Source organism: Rhineura floridana, chromosome 9 (assembly GCF_030035675.1).
Source record: "Rhineura floridana isolate rRhiFlo1 chromosome 9, rRhiFlo1.hap2, whole genome shotgun sequence".
NCBI lineage: Eukaryota > Metazoa > Chordata > Lepidosauria > Squamata > Rhineuridae > Rhineura > Rhineura floridana.
In genome coordinates this window covers 20,287,291-20,307,482 of record NC_084488.1, presented here as the reverse complement: position 1 = coordinate 20,307,482, position 20,192 = coordinate 20,287,291, and the positions used below count along the sequence as shown (strand labels likewise).

The 20,192-nt window shown below is 40.4% G+C and overlaps 1 protein-coding gene across 5 annotated transcripts in view; it reads left to right on the top strand.

The window, feature by feature from the left end:
* The window catches only part of ARAP2 (ArfGAP with RhoGAP domain, ankyrin repeat and PH domain 2), a 160,749-nt gene that overhangs the window by 35,254 nt on the left and 105,303 nt on the right, over positions 1 to 20,192 (top strand). For all 5 annotated transcript variants that reach the window (XM_061584048.1, XM_061584049.1, XM_061584051.1 and 2 more), the window contains 4 exons: positions 5,704 to 6,051; positions 6,450 to 6,519; positions 9,491 to 9,611; positions 18,152 to 18,330. In XM_061584048.1, coding sequence (XP_061440032.1) covers positions 5,704 to 6,051; positions 6,450 to 6,519; positions 9,491 to 9,611; positions 18,152 to 18,330 — 718 coding nt within the window. The remainder of the gene's footprint in view (positions 1 to 5,703; positions 6,052 to 6,449; positions 6,520 to 9,490; positions 9,612 to 18,151; positions 18,331 to 20,192) is intronic.

The window sequence follows — 20,192 nt, the reverse complement described above, 5'->3', positions numbered from 1 at the left end:
TTGCAAGTTGCTGGTGTGCAATGGGCAGACCATTGGGGTTAAGCAACTCCTGATTCACTTTGGGAGTGAGGAGTTAATGAGAAAACGTCAGCTTGCACTACACAACCAGTACATTCTGTTGGTTGTTTTTCTGTGCAATTGATCATCTGAAAAGCACGGAGGCTGTATGTCCTGTGTGAGGTGTGTATGCAGGCAAGAGTGTGTGTGCGCAGAGTGTGGGGGTAGCTATGGCCACTTGGGGCTACATCCACTGCTGGTATGTGGACCTTCGGGAGGGTTGGCCAAAGGTGAATGTGGCCCTTAGGATACAAAAAGTTTAGCTACCCCTGCTCTACAGAATCATTGCCAATCAGAGGAGGTGATCTGAGCTAGATAGACCTGACATTTAAGGTAGCTTTGTATGTTCAAGTGAGGACTATGGCTGTTTCCAATATTATTTTTTCCTGTTCTCCTCTGTAAGATGCGTGTAGTTAAGCAGGGATAAAATGGCCCAAGACACACATCTTTAATATCGGAATGGCCGGATGAAAATTGTGCGGCAGAATGACTGGCTCTCTGGAACTCTGCTACTTGTATATTTCAAATTAATATCCTCCCATTGCAAATACTAATAACTTTGGCTGTCTTCTCTCCGCCTACCTGTATAAAGCACCAGTCCTCCTGAGCACACGTAGTAGGATGTAATTTCCACTGAACTCAGTGGGACCTGTATTAGAGTAAATATGTGTAGGGGCAGGTAAGTGTTTACAAGATGAAAACTGGCGAAAAGTAACATTCATTTGGCCCTGTTGCTTTAAATATTTTTTTTCAAAATAGAAAATACTTTGCGAATCCATGATCACTGTAACCAGTACAACAATGCTGTAAAATAGGTCCTATATTTTTGTTGTTGGCAGTGGTAGTAGAAGTGGTTTTATTTCTAGATCACACTTTAGCTAAAGATCACAGGGATACAACAATATATAAAATAATACAAAAGTAAAAATACGTGCAGTTGTAAAAGATCAGAAGACATACCAGACAGCAGAGATCAACAATCAGTCCCTAACATAATATGCAGCAGGGATGGGGACCTTCACCAGCCACATCCCTTGCCAGCCTTGCTTCACATCCTCCTTGGGTGTGTTTGTCTAGCTGAAATGTATGTAGAAACTAGCCCACTATACTAAGGTAAAGTTCACATTTGTTGCCCTGCCCTCTCCTGGCATATGCCTCCGGAAAGTTGCCCAAAGGGGAATTGTAGCCCTTGGCCTGAAAAGAGTCCCGCAGCCCTGATATGTAGCCTTACTATCTCTGTTCGTCCCAAAGGCATGAATGAATAAATGTGTTTTTGAAAGATACTGGAAGGACACTACTGAGGGAGCCAATCAGATCTCCAATGGGAGGGAGTTCCATACTTATTGTGTGTCAGGATTGAAGAGGCTGAGAGACAGAGTGACTTGCTTGAGGCAATGTGGTGAATTCATGATTTCAGCCAGGAACTTCCTGGTTCATAGCTCAATCTGTATTACATTAGCTCTAAGAATGTTTATACAAATATTCTGTTGTGGTAGACACAGTTGTATTTCTCTCTTGCATTATGGTAGTTGCGTATTGGGGGTTCTGCCTTTTTAGCTATGAGTACAGAAAACACAGTGCTGAGGAGGTGCTGACTGCTCTGCTGTGATGTTGGTTTCCCACTATATGAAATTACTACCCTTGATTCCCCCCCCCTATAAACAATATTAACTGCAGCACATTATATGAAATAGCAGCAGATAAAGTCAATACATTGTTCAAAGGAATGAGAATGATTTCAGTAGTCCAAGTAATACTCTGGGTCTAACTTGATATGTTGCTAAATGTGTCACTTAATGTGGTGTGTGTGCGTGTATGGTTAATCTTAGTATCTATTGTGGAGAGTCCTAATTTTAATTGGGACTGCAGTGCTAGGGGAGGGGAAGGGTCATCCTTTTCTTTCCTGCCATAGTCCTCACCAAAATGCTTCCCTCCACCCCAGTTGCTGTTAGCCCCAATAAGGATGTTTTCATTGGTGAAAATGAGAACCCCCTCCCAGGGCTAATACCAGCTTGTGGGCATTTTTGTCAGGATTATGGCAGCGAATCTAGGGTTAATTCCCCACCCCTATGTGCTGTGGTCCTGACATACATCACCCCTCTTCCTGCAACTTCAACAGACACGCTTAACATCGCATCTAGTTCAGCCTTTACAAGTGGTGTGTTAAAGTTATTGATATTCACTAGGCCTAAAGTTAGACCTGCTTTCCGCCAGTGCTGTGGAGCAATCTAGCATCATTGTTTATTTATTTATTTATTATCATTATTTTTACCCCGCCCTTTTTCCAAAACTGGAACTCACGGCGGCTTCCAGATAAAAGCACACATATAATTAAAAACATACAAAAGTCTAGATTAAAATCAAATTAAACAATTTACAGTATTAAAACCATTCATACATACAGTTAAAATAATTCAAACTCAGTTTAAAATAATACAATTAGGCAACAGCAATGCAGCACCCTTCAAGACCTGTCCTTAACAGCTTTCAGTTCCAAAGGCTTGTTGAAATAAAAAAGTCTTTGCTTGCCAACGGAAGGACTGCAAGGAGGGGGCCATTCTTGCTTCCCTAGGAAGGGAGTTCCAAAGCCTTGGGGCAGCCACTGAAAAGGCCCTATCTCGCGTCCCCACTAGTCGTGCTTGTGAGGATGTAGGTATTGAGAGAAGGGCCTCTCCTGAGGATCTCAGGGCCTGGGCAGGCTCATATAGGGAGATACGGTCTGACAGATAGCCTGGACCTAAGCCATATAGGGCTTTATAGGTCATCACCAGCACTTTGAATTGTGTCTGGAAACAGAGTGGCAACCAGTGGAGCTTTTGTAACGGGAGTCGTATGGTCCCTGTAACCAGCCCCAGTTAACATTCTGGCTGCAGCACGTTGCACCAACTGAAGTTTCCGAACAGTCTTCAGAGGCAGCCCCATGTAGAGCGCGTTACAGTAATCTAAACGGGATGTAACTAAGGCATGTGTCACCGTGGCCAGATCAGATGGCTCAAGGAACGGGCGCAGTTGGTGCACTAATCTTAATTGTACAAAAGCACTCCTGGCCACCGCAGAAACCTGGGCCTCCAAATTTAAAGCTGAGTCCAGGAGCACACCCAAACTGCGAACCTGCGTCTTCAGGGGGAGTGTAACCCCATCCAGCACAGGCTGAATTCCTATTCCCTGATTTGCCTTTCGACTGACCAGGAGCACCTCTGTCTTGTCTGGATTAAGCTTCAATTTGTTCGCCCTCATCCAGTCCACCACTGATGACAGACACCGGTTTAAAACCAAGACAGCTTCCTTGGAGTTAGGTGGAAAAGAGAAGTAGAGTTGGGTGTCATCCTGATGGCACCGAACCCCAAACCCCCGGATAACCTCTCCCAGTGGTTTCATGTAGATGTTAAATAGCATGGGGGACAAAACTGAGCCCTGAGGGACCCCACAGGCCAACGGCCAAGGAGTCGAACAGGAATCCCCCGGCACCACTTTCTGGGTTCGTCCCTCCAGGAAGGAACGGAGCCACTGTAAAACAGTGCCCCCAAGTCCCATCCCAGCAAGGCGGTCCAGAAGGATACCATGGTCGATGGTATCGAAAGCCGCTGAGAGGTCCAGCAGAACCAACAGGGACACACTCCCCCTGTCCAGTTCTCTGCGTAGGTCGTCCACCAAGGTGACCAAAGCCGTCTCCGTCCCATAACCAGGCCTGAAACCAGACTGAAATGGATCTAGATACTCCATTTCATCCAGGAATCCCTGGAGCTGGGAGGCCACCACACGCTCTATTACCTTGCCCAAAAATGGGATATTGGACACTGGCCGATAATTATCCATTATGGAGGGATCCAGGGATGGCTTTTTCAACAAAGGCCTTACAGCTGCCTCCTTTAGGCACACTGGAACTCTGCCTTGTTGTAAGGAGGCATTGATCACTCCCTTCACGCACTCAGCCAGTCCCTCTCTGGCGCATTTAATGAGCCAGGAAGGGCAGGGGTCTAGAAGACATGTGTTGGCTCTCACCTCTCCAAGGATCCTGTCCACATCCTCAGGCTGTACAAATTGAAAAGAATCCATTATTATTGGACAGGCAGGAGCCAAAGTTACATCCACTGAGACTGTATCAACTATAGCATCCAAGTCGGAACGAATCTGAGTGATTTTATCTGCAAAGTGCCATGCAAATTCTTGGCAGCGGCCTGTTGAATGGTCTATATTATCCCTATGGGGGCCAAGATGTAGAAGACCTCTGACCACTCGAAACAGCTCCGCTGGACGGCTCCCTGCAGACACAATAGTGGCAGAAAAGAATGCTTTCTTTGCTGCCCATACTGCCACAGAGTAGGCCTTCAAATAGGCTCTAGCCCGTGTTCGATCAGACTCGCTCCGAGTCTTCCGCCAACGTCACTGTAGTCTCCGTCTCATTCGTTTCATCACCGCCAGCTCCTTGGTAAACCAAAGGGCTAGTCTGGCTCCACTTCGTGAGAGGGGACGCTCAGGAGCGATCGTGTCCACCGCCCTGGCCATTTCCCCATTCCAGAGGTCAACCAGAGCTTCGACAGATTCGCCTGCCGAGGTGACAGGAAAATCCCCAAGAGCCATCAGGAAACCATCCGGATCCATCAGCCTCCTGGGGCGGACCATCCTAATCGGTCCCCCACCCCTGCAGAGGTTCTGAGTCCCAGTGAGTCTAAACACAACCAGGTAGTGGTCTGTCCATGACAATGGAACTACAGAAAGTTCCTCCACACCACCATAATCCCTCTCCACACGGAAAACAAGGTCCAGGGTGTGGCCAGCAACATGAGTGGGGGCAGATATTACTTGGGACAGACCCATGGCTGTCATGGAGGCCATAAAGTCCTGAGCCACTCCAGACAGGGCGGCCTCAGCATGGATGTTGAAGTCCCCTAGCACCACAAGCCGAGAGGACTGCAACATCGACCCCGAGACCACCCCAGCTAGCTTAGGAAGGGAGACTGTTGAGCAGCGGGGTGGGCGGTACACCAACAGAATCCCTATTCTGTCCCGACCACTCAACTTCAGATACACACACTCGAACCCTGGATACTGTGGGATAGGACACCTGGTCAGGGAAATGGTATCACGGTAGACCACTGCAACTCCACCTCCCCGCCCCCCAGGTCTCGCCTGCTGCTGCACAGAGAAACCTGGCAGGCACAGCTGAGAGAGATTAACCCCCCCAGCTTTATCCAGCCAGGTCTCTGTAATACAAGCCAGGTCGGCATGCTCATCCAGGATCAAGTCTTGAATGGCCGTTGTTTTACCATTCACCGACCTGGCATTCACGAGCAGCAATTTCAACCCAGGGGGACTGTCACCAAGGCTATCCAGGCTATTTGCAAGGGGAGACAGTTTGGGTGCAACCAGCACCCTGTTGCATTCCCATCTCCCCTGATAACATAACTGCCCTGATAACATAACATTGTTTGACATCATGGGTGAATGTTGCCTAATTTGTAGATTTTTTAAAACAAATTTGTAAAATGTATGACGGACTTCGGCAAACCATATAGGCTTTTCCTGTTTATATAGGATGTTTTGCTGTTTTATATGCCTGTTGTTCAGGATTAAGTTGCAACACCCTATGGCAAAAGAGCAAGATTGCTTGCTTGAAGTATCATTACATTTTATGTTTGCTTTCAGTACTCTTAATAATCAAAAACAGAAAATCACTGGAGACGTCGCAAACAATGAATTGGTACCCCAAGAGGATCATTGTCTATTGTCAAATAGATTTGCTGGTGAATCTGAATACTCTGCAGTGAAAAAATGTGCTCAATATTCACGAAGAGGAAAATATAAAACATCAAAAAGCCTCAGAAGTGGGAAACTGGACTTTGCTTCTAAGGAACAGATTTATTCCCCCCATTATGGTGATGTTGATGAATTGGTCAATAGCCCCAAAGACTCAATAACACCCTATGCCTGCTTTTATGGTCCTGCAACAAAGAAGGTTAAAGAAGGATGGCTGGATAAGTTATCTCCTCAGGGGTATGTCATTTTTAACTTTGAGAAGTTTTTTTTTAAAAAAATGACTTTATAACTTGTAAATGTTAGGTAGTTGATCCTGTCTGTTCTCATTTTGTTTCATGAAAGGCAGGAGGGCTGAAAAGTCAATGGGTGGCAATAGTAGTCTACCATTTTTACTGTAGCAGCACAATCCTAAACATGTCTACTCATAAGTAAGCCCTGTTGAATTCGATGGGTATGCTCCCAGGTGGGTGGGGTTAGAATTGCAGCCTAACTGCACAATCGGATTCCTGCTTTCTCAAAAGTAAGGCCCACTGTGTTCAGTGGGGCCTGCACCCAAGAAAGCATGCAGAGGACCACAGCTGAATAATCTACAGCGTTGTTTTTTCAAATAACCTTTTTTCTTTCGTTGCATGCAGAAAACACATGTTTCAGAAGCGTTGGGTAAAATTTGATGGTGACAGCGTTTCTTATTATAATAATGATAAGGTAAGTTTGCAATGGTTGAATAATATGTTCTGAGTTATCGGTGATCTCTCTGTACTTTGTTGCAGTGTACTAGTTATTCATACTTTTTAAAGGGGAAAATTGCACATAATCTAGTCCTGATTTGTTTGCACTGAAGGTCTAAAGAAGCAGTTTCTGTAGTACAGGGCTGGGAACCTTTTTCTCCCCAAGGGCTGTGTTTGCTAATTCCAGTGGTGTTTGGGCCAAGAGAAAAAAGTGGGTGGGACAACAGAGCTGTCTCTTAACTTGGCCTTCTTGGTAGTTCCACCACCCCCAGAAAGTTTGAGGATGGTAGCCCAGGAGAAGGCATTCTCTGTGGCAGTCCCTAAGGTGTGGCAGTTCCTCCCCAGAGACGTGAATCTGGCACTTCCATTATACATCTTTTGTCATATGCTGAGGATGCATCTCTTCACCGTAGCCTTTGACACTATGTGTGTGTGTGTGTATGTAGAACCCTCTCTAGTTGTGAATGTTATGTGTTTTAAACTTCTTTTAATATTGTAATTTATTTTGTTGTGAGTTGCCCTGACCTTCTGATGAGGGGTGGGTAATAATAATAATAATAATAATTAAGAACAGGGTATACTTCAGCCATGCAAAAGTCAAAGGCTTCTATACACCCCTTTGTATCCAGGCAAGCAAGATACATTATCACTGTTCTAGGACACTTTTCAGCAAAAGCCAGTAGAGACTGGTGGCTCCAATGTCAGTCAGACAGTGAATCTGTTCTGGATTTTAGTCCAAACTTTCAAGGAGTTGCCCAAGGGCTGCACCTAGATTTCAGCACCTTGGACAGCTCCCTGAAAGTTCAGACTAAAACCCAGAATGGATTCATTGCTCCACTGACATTGGAGCCACCAGTCTCCACTAGCAAGATCACTCGAGGAGTCTAAAGAGCAGGGCTGGTGAAGGCCATGGCTTAGATAGAGTCCCAAGGGCCAATTAGAGAGGACTGAAGGCCACATTTGGTTCCTGGGCTTAAGGTTCCAAACCCTTATTATAGCACATGGTAACACGCTAGTGGATAGTAGTCCTCTATACCCAAGTTTTGTTTGTTTAAAATATTTATCTCCATCAGTTTGAGGTAACTTAAACTGATAGCTTATAATCACAGAACTACACTTACGATAATACAAATGATTATAAATGGCAGCACTAAAATGCAATCCTGGGCTGAAGAATTTTGTGCCCAGCTGATCATTGTAACACTCACATCCTCAGTTATTCAGATACTGAAAAGGAAACCCTCTTCCAACTTTCTTTTAAAGGCTAATTGAAAGCATTATCCTGTAGCAGACAAAACAGCAATGTGATCTTATAGATAGATAGATAGATAGATAGATAGATAGATAGATAGATAGATAGATAGATAGATAGATAGATAGATAGATAGATAGATAGATAGATAGATAGATAGATAGATAGATAGATAGATAGATAGAGATAGTGCAGTCCTTTATTTTTTGATCAAAGGATACATTTCTAAAATTCAGAGGACAAGGGAATTGGAAAGGGGAGAGATTGTGGAATCCTCAGTAGCATATACCCTGTGGTACATACTTTTCTTGTGATTGTGATACAGCAGCAGTACCAAATCCAGACAGTAGATGCCTGTAGACACCAGCACATAATTTCTGGAAGAAATGCTCCTAGGAATTTTATAATCGAGCTACTTCACTGGGGTGAAATACACAGGAATGATGCATCATGTATGGCAACCAGTTTTCCCCTGAAAAAATAAGTTAAGTTTGATAACAATATATTTGAACAGATACCCACATGCAGGATGTATACGCACACACACACGCACGCACGCACGCAGGCAGACAGAGAGACAGACAGAGAGACAGAGAGACAGAGAGAGAGAGTCTGTCTCTATCTCTGTCTTGCTGTTTTTGCTGTTAGGAAATGTTCAAACTGTTAAAGTAGATCTGCTTGAGCAACGACATTCACTGAAAGAGAAAATTATTTTATTTCAGTTTCCTAGCAGTCTTTCAGCTCAGTCTCATCGGTAGTCTGTTCAGACATTTGAAGCATGTAGAAGCCCCCTTTGGAAATGTTCCTTATGTGTTTTATCAGTGCATAAGCAGGGAATGGGGCTGTGCCAGCTAGCCCTACCCCTTGGCATTTACACAGACAGTGGGAATATCTGCAGGCAGGGTGCTTTTGTGTGTATCCTACTGTACAGAAGAGTCCCTCTCTGTCCACATTTGCATGGTAGGTGAGGACATTGGCTGGTGGAGCTAGTTGATGTGACCTGCTTATGTGCAGACACAGCACATGAGCAACACCTCTGAAGGGGGCTAGATTGAACCTGAATTCAGAGAGAGAGTGGCAATGAATGCATGCTCACTAGATTGTTTATACAAAAATTAAACCCCCCTCAATTTGCCATTCTAAGGTGGCAATTTCAGAGCAGTTGTTTCAGTCACCATTTGCAGGTTGCTGTGTTGTTGTTTGACTCTTAAGAAAGCCTACATTTGCAGCAGAGGAGAGGGAGCTTCTTAACTTCCTCTTTCATTGTTTCTCTTTACAATCTTCTTTAAAACTGGTGGCAGCTTTGATGACATAGCGGCAGAAATGGAGCTATTGCTGCCATACCATTAGGCTTTTAAAAAAAGAAGTTAAAGTAAGAACTCCCCCTGCCCCAATTGTAAGCCTCCTCCCCTGTCTCTCAAATCACTTGGCACCATTGCTCTTCCTTCTTTCCTTTTGTTTCATTTTGGAGTTCACCCTGAAGTGAAACTGTAGAGAACATCTCTAATGCACACATGCAAACTGCGTGCAGATAATCTTTTTTGTGTGACTGGGGACTATCATTACTACATGTTGAGCATTTGTGTCAAAAGAACACTTTGTCATTAGTGTGGGTACTTGTCATAAAGTAAAATGGGTCTCTTTAAGTAAGACTCACTTGTGCTTTCATAGACTCTTTTTATTGTATTTAATGCAGGAAGTGTACTCTAAGGGAATAATCCTCCTCTCTGCTATGTCTATGGTCAGAGCCCATGGGGACAACAAATTTGAAGTTGTTACAGCACACAGGATCTTTGTCTTCAGGGCTGAAAAGGAAGGTAAGAGATGCATTTTTAAAGACTGTTGTTGCTCATTGCTGATTCATTCTTTTTCCAGTCACTTTAAAGTGTTTCAAGTGCTGAGTTGCAAGAGACTCATTGTTGGTTCCCACGGCAGTAGTAGATGTTGTGGATGATGTTTCTTAAGAAGCTAAGCAGGCTCTTCTTCCAGTTCGAGGATTAAAATTTGTAATGTTAGTCCAAAACAAAATGCAAAAAGTCTGTTGGTGGATTCTCTTACTGATGTAACTGCTACGCTGTGTAAATCTAAAATTCATTCTTGTACTGAACTCAAGGGACTCTTGTCATACGGAGTTTTGTGTCTTTTCAAGAAAAGATGCATGTTGTTTGGTACTAACCCCTTGGGTAGCTTGTCATGAGTCCCAACAGATGACATCAGGATCTACTATATAGCTACAGTATTGTTGTTCTTTGTCCCACAGCTATAACGCTTCTTGATCTATGGTCCTTGAATGATTTTCTCATAGCCCAACAGTTATTTTATCATGGGTACAGCCACCAATATTCAAACTCTAGTCAGGATAAGGACCACAGGAACATTGGTGAATGCAGAATGGCTTTTAGTAAATGCACATTGCAAAAACTAGGTGCTATCTAAAAAATATGGTTGCAACTGAAAATAGTAGATGTACATCTCTTTGTCTCCCCTGGCAACATGTTACAAAGCAAGCAAGCAAGCAAAAAAATAATAATGAAAGACAATGTGGACAGTTTAAGGCCATTTTGGGGGCATCTGCGGAAGCATGGGCCCCTTGCCAAGTCTCAGAGCTCCCTGGCCCTGCTGGTAGTACTTCTTGATGTCTGTTCACTGTCCTGCTCTGTGAGAGGCTGCATTCAGACAGCACTTCATGCCATTTTCCTGATGTTTCCTTACCTGTTAATTTTTGTGTTATATGTGATTTTTCACACAATGTAAACACCACTTCTGGAAATGTATATATCAATCAGAGTCAAGTGGGTTCAATCAGAATCAAGTTGAAGTTTAGTGCACATTTCCATCTTATTTGCTTCCAGAAAAAATCCATTTGCAACCTCATTAACCTTGAAAATTGCAGGAATTTGGCGTTTTATTTTTCCTGTGGTTTTCTTGGGATCACTTGGGTGGTATTCCATCATACAGAAGTGCACATACTTATAAAGGATGGAGGTGTGGCAACATGTCTGACATCCGTTGTTGTGTCACACCATGGCCACTGGTGTGAATGAAATTTAGCATGACATGGCAGTATGTTGATAAAAAAATACGGCAGGTATTGCCGTGTGGAAGGAACATTATAAATCGGAAGAGAAGCGCTATCATTATAATCAGGAAGAATAAACCTTACATCAATAAACCCCACATCTGAATGCAGCCAGAGTTCAATGCTCACAGGTAAAGGTTGGCAGTGGTCAATCACTTGTCTGAGTCAGGAATTCAAGGCAACAGTCAAGAGCACTTATAGGACCTTGGAGAGTTCCCAGGATTCTTTTGAGACAGCTGTGCTCTCTGCAAGTACTTAGGTCCAACTTATTTATTTATTTATTTTTATTTATTATTTTATTTATACCCTGCCCTTCCTTCCAGCAGGAGCCCAGGGCAGCAAACAGAAACATTAAAAACACTTTAAAACATAAAAAGACCTTAAAATACAATTAAAAAAAACGTTAAAAACATAAAAATTTTTTTAAAAACATCTTTAAAAAAGGGTTAAAGATATTAAAAGACATATTAAAAGCAATTCTAACACAGACGCAGACTAGGATAGGTCTCAACTTAAAAGGCTTGTTGGAAGAGGAAAGTCTTCAAAAGGCGCTGAAAAGACAGCAGAGATGACGCCTGCCTAATATTTAAGGGGAGGGAATTCTACAGGGTAGGTGCCGCCACTCTAAATGTTTGTTTCCTATATTGTACAGAATGAACCTCCTGATAAAATGGTATCTGCAGGAGGCCCTCACCTGCAAAGCGCAGTGATCAGGGGTAAGACAGTCTTTCAGGTATCCTGGTCCCGAGCTGCATAGGGCTTCGTACACCAAAACTAGAACCTTGAACTTGACCCAGTAGCAAATGGGCAGCCAGTGAAGCCTTGTATATGTTGTCTGGCTCTGTAGTGTAGTAAGCTCTGCCTCTCCAGTGGAGCTGACTAGCTGTTAAAGGGCTCTCATCTTATTTTTTAGACTTTGGTAGGGGTCTTGCGGAAGATTACTCCTCTGAATCAGAGGAGGATGGCAGGGCCGTGTTCTCAAGACAGGCGGGCCCTGATGAAGCTCCTGGCAGTTCTTCCCCCAAGAACAGATCTGGTGCCTTTTCCTCCATTGCACAGTGTATCATCCCTGGGTCATGGATCATGATATTTGCTTGCTCTCTGCCAAGTGAGGAGTGAGAGGTGGCAGCAGGGAGAAGAAGGATCAGCAGCTTCCACTTGCCTTGCCTTCTCCCTCTGAGCTGTCTTCTGACTGGACCCAGAGGGAGAGGGCAAGCAAATGGGCATTGGCAACAACAGCAAAGAGGTGGGCCCACTTATCTTGCCTAAGGGTCCACAGATATATAGGTGACACTGAGGATAATGGCATGAAAATGACAATAATAATAAAAAGCAAAAGGAGGAGGTTCTATTTTGCTTGTTCTTCAGTGCCAAAGTATTAAAGTCATCACAAGCTGTGCTTTGGAATTACATTATTAAACATTACATTTTTTTACTGCCCTTCCTCCAAGGATCTCATAGCAGCTTACAATACCCATTTTATCTTCACAACAGTCCTGTGAGGTATGCTTAATTAATCCAACTAGGAACTATATAATAGTGCCCAAGGAGCTTGCTACTCAGAAGCACCTTTAGTATGCTCTAGGGAAAATCTGTACAAAAGCGCTCATACTGTTTTTACATTAGAACCTGTCTTTTTTCCAAATGGGACACACAGAAAAGACCTTTAATTGTCTTAAAAAATAAAAATAAAATTTGGTTTCAAGGAGTTTACATAACGCAAACAATTTTTTTAAAAAGACAATTTAAGACTTCCCGGAAGGAGTGCTGGCTGGTGATTGTCTCTGAGTGAGCTCTATCTCAGAGGAAGCTTATTTCAGTTAAAAGCCAGTCAAGAGGAATTTTTGACTGGCGTAAATGTTCTCCAAGATAAAAGGGGAACCAAAGAGATTATCCACGGAACTCCGTCGAGCTGTAGATTGCTAGATTTGATTAGGAATCCCCCTGAGATAAGAAGGCATTTCTAGTAGTGGAAGACAGAGTCTGGATTTCCAACAGGCTGTGCTGAAAGTAAGCGAGACTTTTTTTCTTTCTCTTTTAAAAACGTTTTTAACGAGCTAGCCTCCTTCTGTCTAAATCTTACCAACTAACTTAAATTACTATCGTAAAAGAGACTTGTTTACGAATCGGCAACTCAGAAACTTGAGTGAGTCACACTTTTTTCGTATTATACAAAGCTAAGGAAGAAGGGAGTAATTCAAAGAACCTGCTTTATTTTTTATGACAAAAAGCTGGCTTAAAGCTGGAATTTAGATGGAGACTAAATGAATCTTCATTACAGAATGATAAAATAGTGCAGGAATGTAAGAAGAAATTAAAAGAGTTTTTTGAACACAATTTACATAAAGGAACAGATGAAAATATTGTTTGGGATACAAGTAAAGCATTTATGAGGGGATATTTTATTAAATGTAATTCTGAATTAAAAAAGAAGAAACAACAGAAAATGCAATTGATCTTGGAAGAAATAAAACAAAAAGAGGAAGAATTGAAAAAGAATCCAACTAAAGCTTCTACTGTAAATCAAATTAAAATGTTACAGAAACAAGTGTCAATGTTGACAGTTAGAGAAATTGAAAGGAAATTAAATTTTGCTAAACAAAGGACTTTTGAATTTGCAAATAAACCAGGGAAATTGCTAGCATATAAATTAAGAAAAGAACGACAAAAAAACTTATTTTAAAGATACAAGAAGGAGATGAGATGTTGACAGACGATTTAAAAATCCAAAGGGTTTTCCATCAATATTATTCAACTTTGTACAAGTGTCAGGAAATTCCCTCAGAAAAAATAGAAGAGTATATATCCAAACAGAATTTGCCTAAAATTACAGATCTTCAGAGACAAGCTATTAATGGTCCTATTACGTCAAGAGAAATATCTGAGGCTCTAAGTAAAATTAAATTAGGAAAGGCGCCAGGACCGGATGGACTATCAGCAATGTATTACAAATGCTTGGAGGAGGAACTTTTACCACCTTTACAGTATACAATGAATTCTATTTTACAAGAGGGGAAGATACCGGATAGTTGGAAAAATGCCAATATAACATTAATACCTAAAGAGGAGCAGGATTAAGTAAAACAAAAAATTATCGGCCAATATCTTTACTGAATAATGACTATAAAATTTTTACAATGATTTTGGCAGAAAGAATGAAAATAATATTGCAACAATTTATTCAGGAAGATCAAGCGGGGTTTTTACCTAAAAGACAATTACGTGATAACGTCAGGAATGTTTTGAATGTGTTGGAATATCTAGAACAACGAAATGACATACAAGCTGCTTTGATTTTCTTGGATGCTGAGAAAGCATTTGATAATTTGAATTGGAAATTTATGTTTAAGGTTCTAGAGCAAATGGACTTTGGAGATAATTTTATAAAATGGATCAGATCGATTTATACATCACAGAAGGCACAGATAATTGTCAATGGGGATTTAACGGACTTATGTGAAATACAAAAGGGTACAAGACAGGGATGTCCATTGTCCCCCCTTCTATTTATTCTGGTTTTAGAAGTGCTGCTTAGAGACATAAGGCAAGACAAAAGGATTTCGGGAATAAAGATAAAAAAAGAGGAATATAAATTGAGAGCATTTGCTGATGACTTGACAATTGTATTAGAAAATCCCTTGGAAGGAATTAAAGTATTGATGGATAAATTAGAAGAATTTGGACCATTAGCAGGATTTAAGATCAATAATCAAAAAACGAAGATGTTGGTGAAAAATTTATCTTTAAGAGATCAAAAAGGGTTAATGGAGAAGATAGATTTTAAAATAGAAGAAAAGGTGAAATATTTAGGTATCATTATGACAAATAAAAATTCAAAGTTGTTTCATAATAATTATGAAAAACTATGGACAGAGATTAAGAAAGATTTGTTAAAATGGGATAAATTACAGTTGTCATTAATGGGTAGAATATCTGTAATAAAAATGAATGTATTGCCGAGAATGATGTTTCTATTTCAAACAATACCTGTAATATCCTCTGATCTACCTTTCAAACAATGGCAAAAAGATATTTCTAAATTTGTTTGGCAGGGGAAAAAACCAAGAGTTAAATTTAAATTATTACAAGACGCCAAAGAAAGAGGAGGGCTGGGATTACCAAATTTGAGATTTTATTTTGCTGCTTGTTGCTTAGTCTGGATAAAGGAATGGATTCTATTGAGGAATAAAAGATTATTGGATTTGGAGGGTCACAACCTGAAGTGGGGATGGCATGGATATCTATGGTATGATAAAGCAAAAGTTAATGTGGATTTTAATAATCATTTTATAAGACGTCCTTTGTTGAATATATGGAATAAATACAAAACAAAGTTTTTTTCGAAAATACCACTATGTGTTTCAAGTCAAGAAGCATTTTATAGAAGAGAAATGGCTGGAAAAGAGAAATGGTTAACTTACCAAGAACTATTAGAAAATGTGCACGGTGAATATATAATGAAAGAGAGAAAACAATTAGTAAAGGAAGGATATAGTTCACAATGGTTTGCCTATTTACAATTGTTAGAAAGATTTAAAATGGACAAGAAAATGTATGGGTTTGAAATAAATAAATCTGATTTTGAAATAGGTTTGTGTACAAATGATGAATGCATAATTGCAAAAATGTATAAATTTTTATTAAAAATGGACATGGAAGAAGAACAAGTAAAAGAGTGTATGGTTAAGTGGGCAAAAATTTTTGGTTATAATATACAAATGGATCAATGGGAAAATATGTGGAAAAAAGGTTTGAAATTTACATTATGCTATAATCTTAAAGAAAATTTTTATAAAATAATGTATCGTTGGTATATGACTCCAGAAAAGTTGTCAAAAATGTATAGTAATGTTTCTAATGTATGTTGGAAATGTAAACAACAAGAAGGATCTTTTTATCATATGTGGTGGTTGTGTAAACAGGCAAAATTATTTTGGGCACAGATAGGTAGGATGATGCAAAAAATCTTAAAGATAAATATTCAGTCAAAGCCAGAATTTTTTTTATTGGGTTTTATGGATAAACAAAAGGAAAAGAAATATGGAAGAATAATATTATATATGATCACGGCAGCAAGATTACTATATGCACAAAAGTGGAAAATGGAATCGATACCAACAATGGAAGAATGGCTATTGAAATTAATGGACTTAGTTGAGATGGACAAATTGACATGTCTTATTAGAGAAAAAACGACAGATACATTTCTTAAGGAATGGAAGCCTCTTTTGGACTTTTTGTTGAAAGAAAAAAATGAAATGATGATAATGGGATTTGACGATTAATCAAGATAGACCTTGGAAAAAAGTGAATTTCGTATGTTTTAGGAGACAGGTTTGATATATATTATATACTTATAGCTGATCTGTAACAAATTGGAAGTCAAGTTTTTCTTTTTCTTTTATTTTTTTCTGCTGTATTGTTTTTGTTGTATTTGTATTTGTTTTTATAAAAAATTGAATAATAATAAAAAAATTATTATATATAAAAAAAGACAATTTAAAAGCTGATTGTAATCCTATGCATTGAGGTAAGCTTTACACTAATCTAAATTCATCCCTTGGCATGTAAACTCTTAATAAATTTTTTCGTCTGTAATGTAAGAAAACAGAGGGACAACAACAATACCTGAGAGAACAAATAATTTGCAAAACTTTGGTGCACAGTCATGGTGCAAAACAAACAAACAAAAAACAAGCAGCATTTTCAAGACTTTTTATGAAACAGTATGAGTTTCTTGGGACCTTTTTTTAGCACTTATTAACACCACTTAAAAGCTGTGCTTTCAGCCATCTGCTGTGAGTCACTGTTCATTATAAAACTGACAAAGAGCAATGTGAAGTTGATGGCTTGGGTGTGAAGATCAAAGAAAATCTGATTTAGGTTTTCTTGTGACTTGCACACACATAGATAGATAAATACAGATAATATATTGTCATTTTTACAGTGTTTCCAGCCATTTTTTAGACACTGAAAGCAGGGCTTAAGCTTGGCAAAGGAGGACAGAGTTATTTCTTCTCTGTTCATTTATTAACCTTTAGAGTGTGTGTAGAATCAATATGGAAGATGATTGTACAACTTGAATTATTTATGGAGAGTGTTTGTGTGTGTAATCAAATGACCAAGTAATATTAAGAGGGGAACAAGAGTTGAAACACTTCAAGTTTTCCTGGCAAAAGGTGAAGTAATATGGAGGAGGCATTTACCTGAAATCTATTTGGACATGAAGTCATTCATGGAAAGTGCATGTAGGGTCAGCTGGTATGGAACCATCTATACCAGAGTACTGTGTAGCTCCAGAGGTACTATGAGAACTGAAGAGGGTACATGTGACTGTTTGGGGTTTTGGTATGTTTGCAGCAATGCACAAAGGCAGTGTGGGAATACTACTGTAGTTGTTTGCCTGGTGAGGAGGAAAGAATGAGGATGATTGACCAGGAAGACAGTGGGGAAGGGATTGGTCCTGGGCCCAGTGCTCTTCAACATTTTTATTAATGACTTGGATGAGGAGGTGCAGGGAATACTTACCAAATTTGCAGATTATACAAAAATGGGAGGTATAGCTAATACCTTGGAAGACAGAAACAAAATTCAAAGGGATCTTGATAGGCTGGAGCATTGGGCTGAAAACTACAGAATGAAATTCAACAGGGATAAGTGCAAAGTTCTCCACCTTGGAGAAAGAAACCAAATGCACAGGTATAACATGAGGGATACTTGACTCAGCAATACTACATGCCCGAAAGATCTTGGCATTATTGTTGATCCCAAGCTGAATATGAGCCAACAGTGTCATATGGCCACAAAAAAGGCAAATGCTATTTTAGGCTGCCTTAACAGAAGTATCGTTGCCAAATCACATGAAGTATTGGTTCTCCTGTATTCGGCACAGGTTAGGCCTCATGAATTCTTTCCTTCTGACATTGTACTGTTCACACAAGTAGACCGCTCCTGTGAAAAGTCACTTCAACAGACATTGGCTCATCCAAGTGATGTTTAATGAAATATAGCAGTATGTTATGGAATCGTTTGTGTGCCATCTTCTTAATTCAAAGAACACAATATATTTGCAACATTTCACATGTTTTAAGTTATTTATTTTAGTTTCAAGTTTGTGTCCTGCCTTTCAACAATGTGTCCCTAAGGCTTCTGACGGTAATAATGAAACAAAGTCATAAGCAAAACATTAAAAAATCAGCATTAAAATCCTATTAAATAGTTGCTTACATCAATGTTCAATTGCTAGTTTTGTTCAATTTTCTTTCTTTTTTTTTTTAGATGAAAGGAATGACTGGATTAGTACGATCCTCAGTGCTTTGCAGTTGCAACCTGAAATCTCTCAAGTGCGAACTGCTGTTCCTCCTGAGAAAAGGGGTTATCTGGAATTGAAAGGATACAAAGCCAAAATCTTCACCTTGCTGCAAGGAAACAATGTGTGGATCTGCAAAAATGATCAGGTAAATGTGGCTTCTTTTATTACTCCATTTTCAGCATGAAATTTGTATTCGTACTAGTATTCCAGACAAAAATGCTGTGTGATATTTCTGGATCTGTATTTGTGAGGCATGTATAGAATGAAAAAGATTGTTCTGTTTATGAGAGAACCTGGTTATGGGGAGCAGGCCCTGTATTAAAACTCCTATTCAGGCATGGAATTTTATCTGATGGCATTACTTAAGCCCATTTCTCCCAGCCATCACTATTCCATATGTGAAATTACATGAATGCTTGGCAAAGTACCCACAGAAGGTATTTGGGCTGGACAAAAGATGTAAGAATTAAAATGCAATTGGCACGTTAGAAACACTGTGTTCTGTATAAATATTGAATGTATGGGTTTGGGCAGAAGGAACATAGCTGTGTGGTTGAGCACATGCTTTGTATGCAGAGGGTCCTAGGATCAATCCCCAGCATCTCCATATGTATGTATAGATGTTACACACACACACACACACACACACACACACACACACACACACACAGAGGGAGAGAGAGAGAGAGAGAGAGAGAGAGAGAGAGAGAGTTTTGAAAGCAACAAACTGAGAGGCAGTGGAGAGATACCTCTATCTGAGATGTGGGAGAATCCCAGCCAGTCAACGTAGATGCTCCTGGTCTGACTAGGTACAGGGTAGCTTCATATGTACCCTTTGGAGTCTTGACATAATGGCACATAATTGCTAGGCTCTGCAGATACTGTAAGGATCTTTTAAACGTTGCTTTCTTTCCATATACAGCATTGTTTTGAGTGAGGGCTTTTTTGTTTAACATCAGTTATCAAACCAAAAAACAGCAGCAAACAACAAGAGGAATGTTCACAATCAGCCTTTGCAATCAATACATCAGGCAGCAACAGAATTAGAAGTTTGAGTTAAGAAAGGAATGTTTTCAATTGCTTCTGGAACACACAAAAAGAGGAAGATAACTTTTTGGGGAAGGGAGTTTTGTATAAGGGGCACCACCACTGAGAAAACCCTTTCATGCATTACAATGAGCCTTGCCTCAGAAGGCAGCGCCGCATGCAGGAGGAGCTGATCTAAGTGGTCAGGTAGATTCACATAAGAGGAGATGATACTTTGGTAGGGTTAGAATCATTCTAAGCATCTTGTTCTCTGAATTTTCCATAGATCATTAGATATTGGCCTCATACTTCCATGGCCATCCTTTGAGGCAGGGATGGGCAATCTGTGGCCTTCAGTTGTTGCTGGACTACATCTACCATGATCCCTGACCATTGTCCGTGCTGGCTGGGGCTAATGGAGATTGGAATCCAACAACATCTGGAGGGCCACAGTTTCTTCAACACTGCTTTTAAGGCTAGAAACGTCTTCCCCATTAAAAAGAAGGTAGCAATTCTCAGAAAGTGGGTGGGTTTTCCCACAGGATAATGATATTTACATAGGACTTATTACAGTCTTACATTGTTGCAGTTTGTTGCCCAGTGTTCCTCCCTTGGGCTGTAGTTTTTAATTGCCTAATTGTTTAGATAAAGAGCTCTGAAAAACATTTGCTCAACTAATAAATCAGGCAGCAGATCTTTCTTAAAATAATTATAGTAGTATGTTTAATGCACATACTAAAAACTACAGAGGGCTGTACCATCTTAGAAGAGGCATTTTCCCCTTCTGTTCCACATAGGAGCAAATGCATCTTCTAAGATAGCCTTCCCTAACCTGTGGTCTCCAGGTGGACTACAACTCCCATCAGCCTCAGTCTGTACAGCTGTGCTTGCTGGAGCTGATGGGAGTTGTAGTCCAAAACATTTGAAGGGCACCAGGTTGGGGAAGTGGTTTTAAGTTAATGTGTGCTACATCTAAAAAAA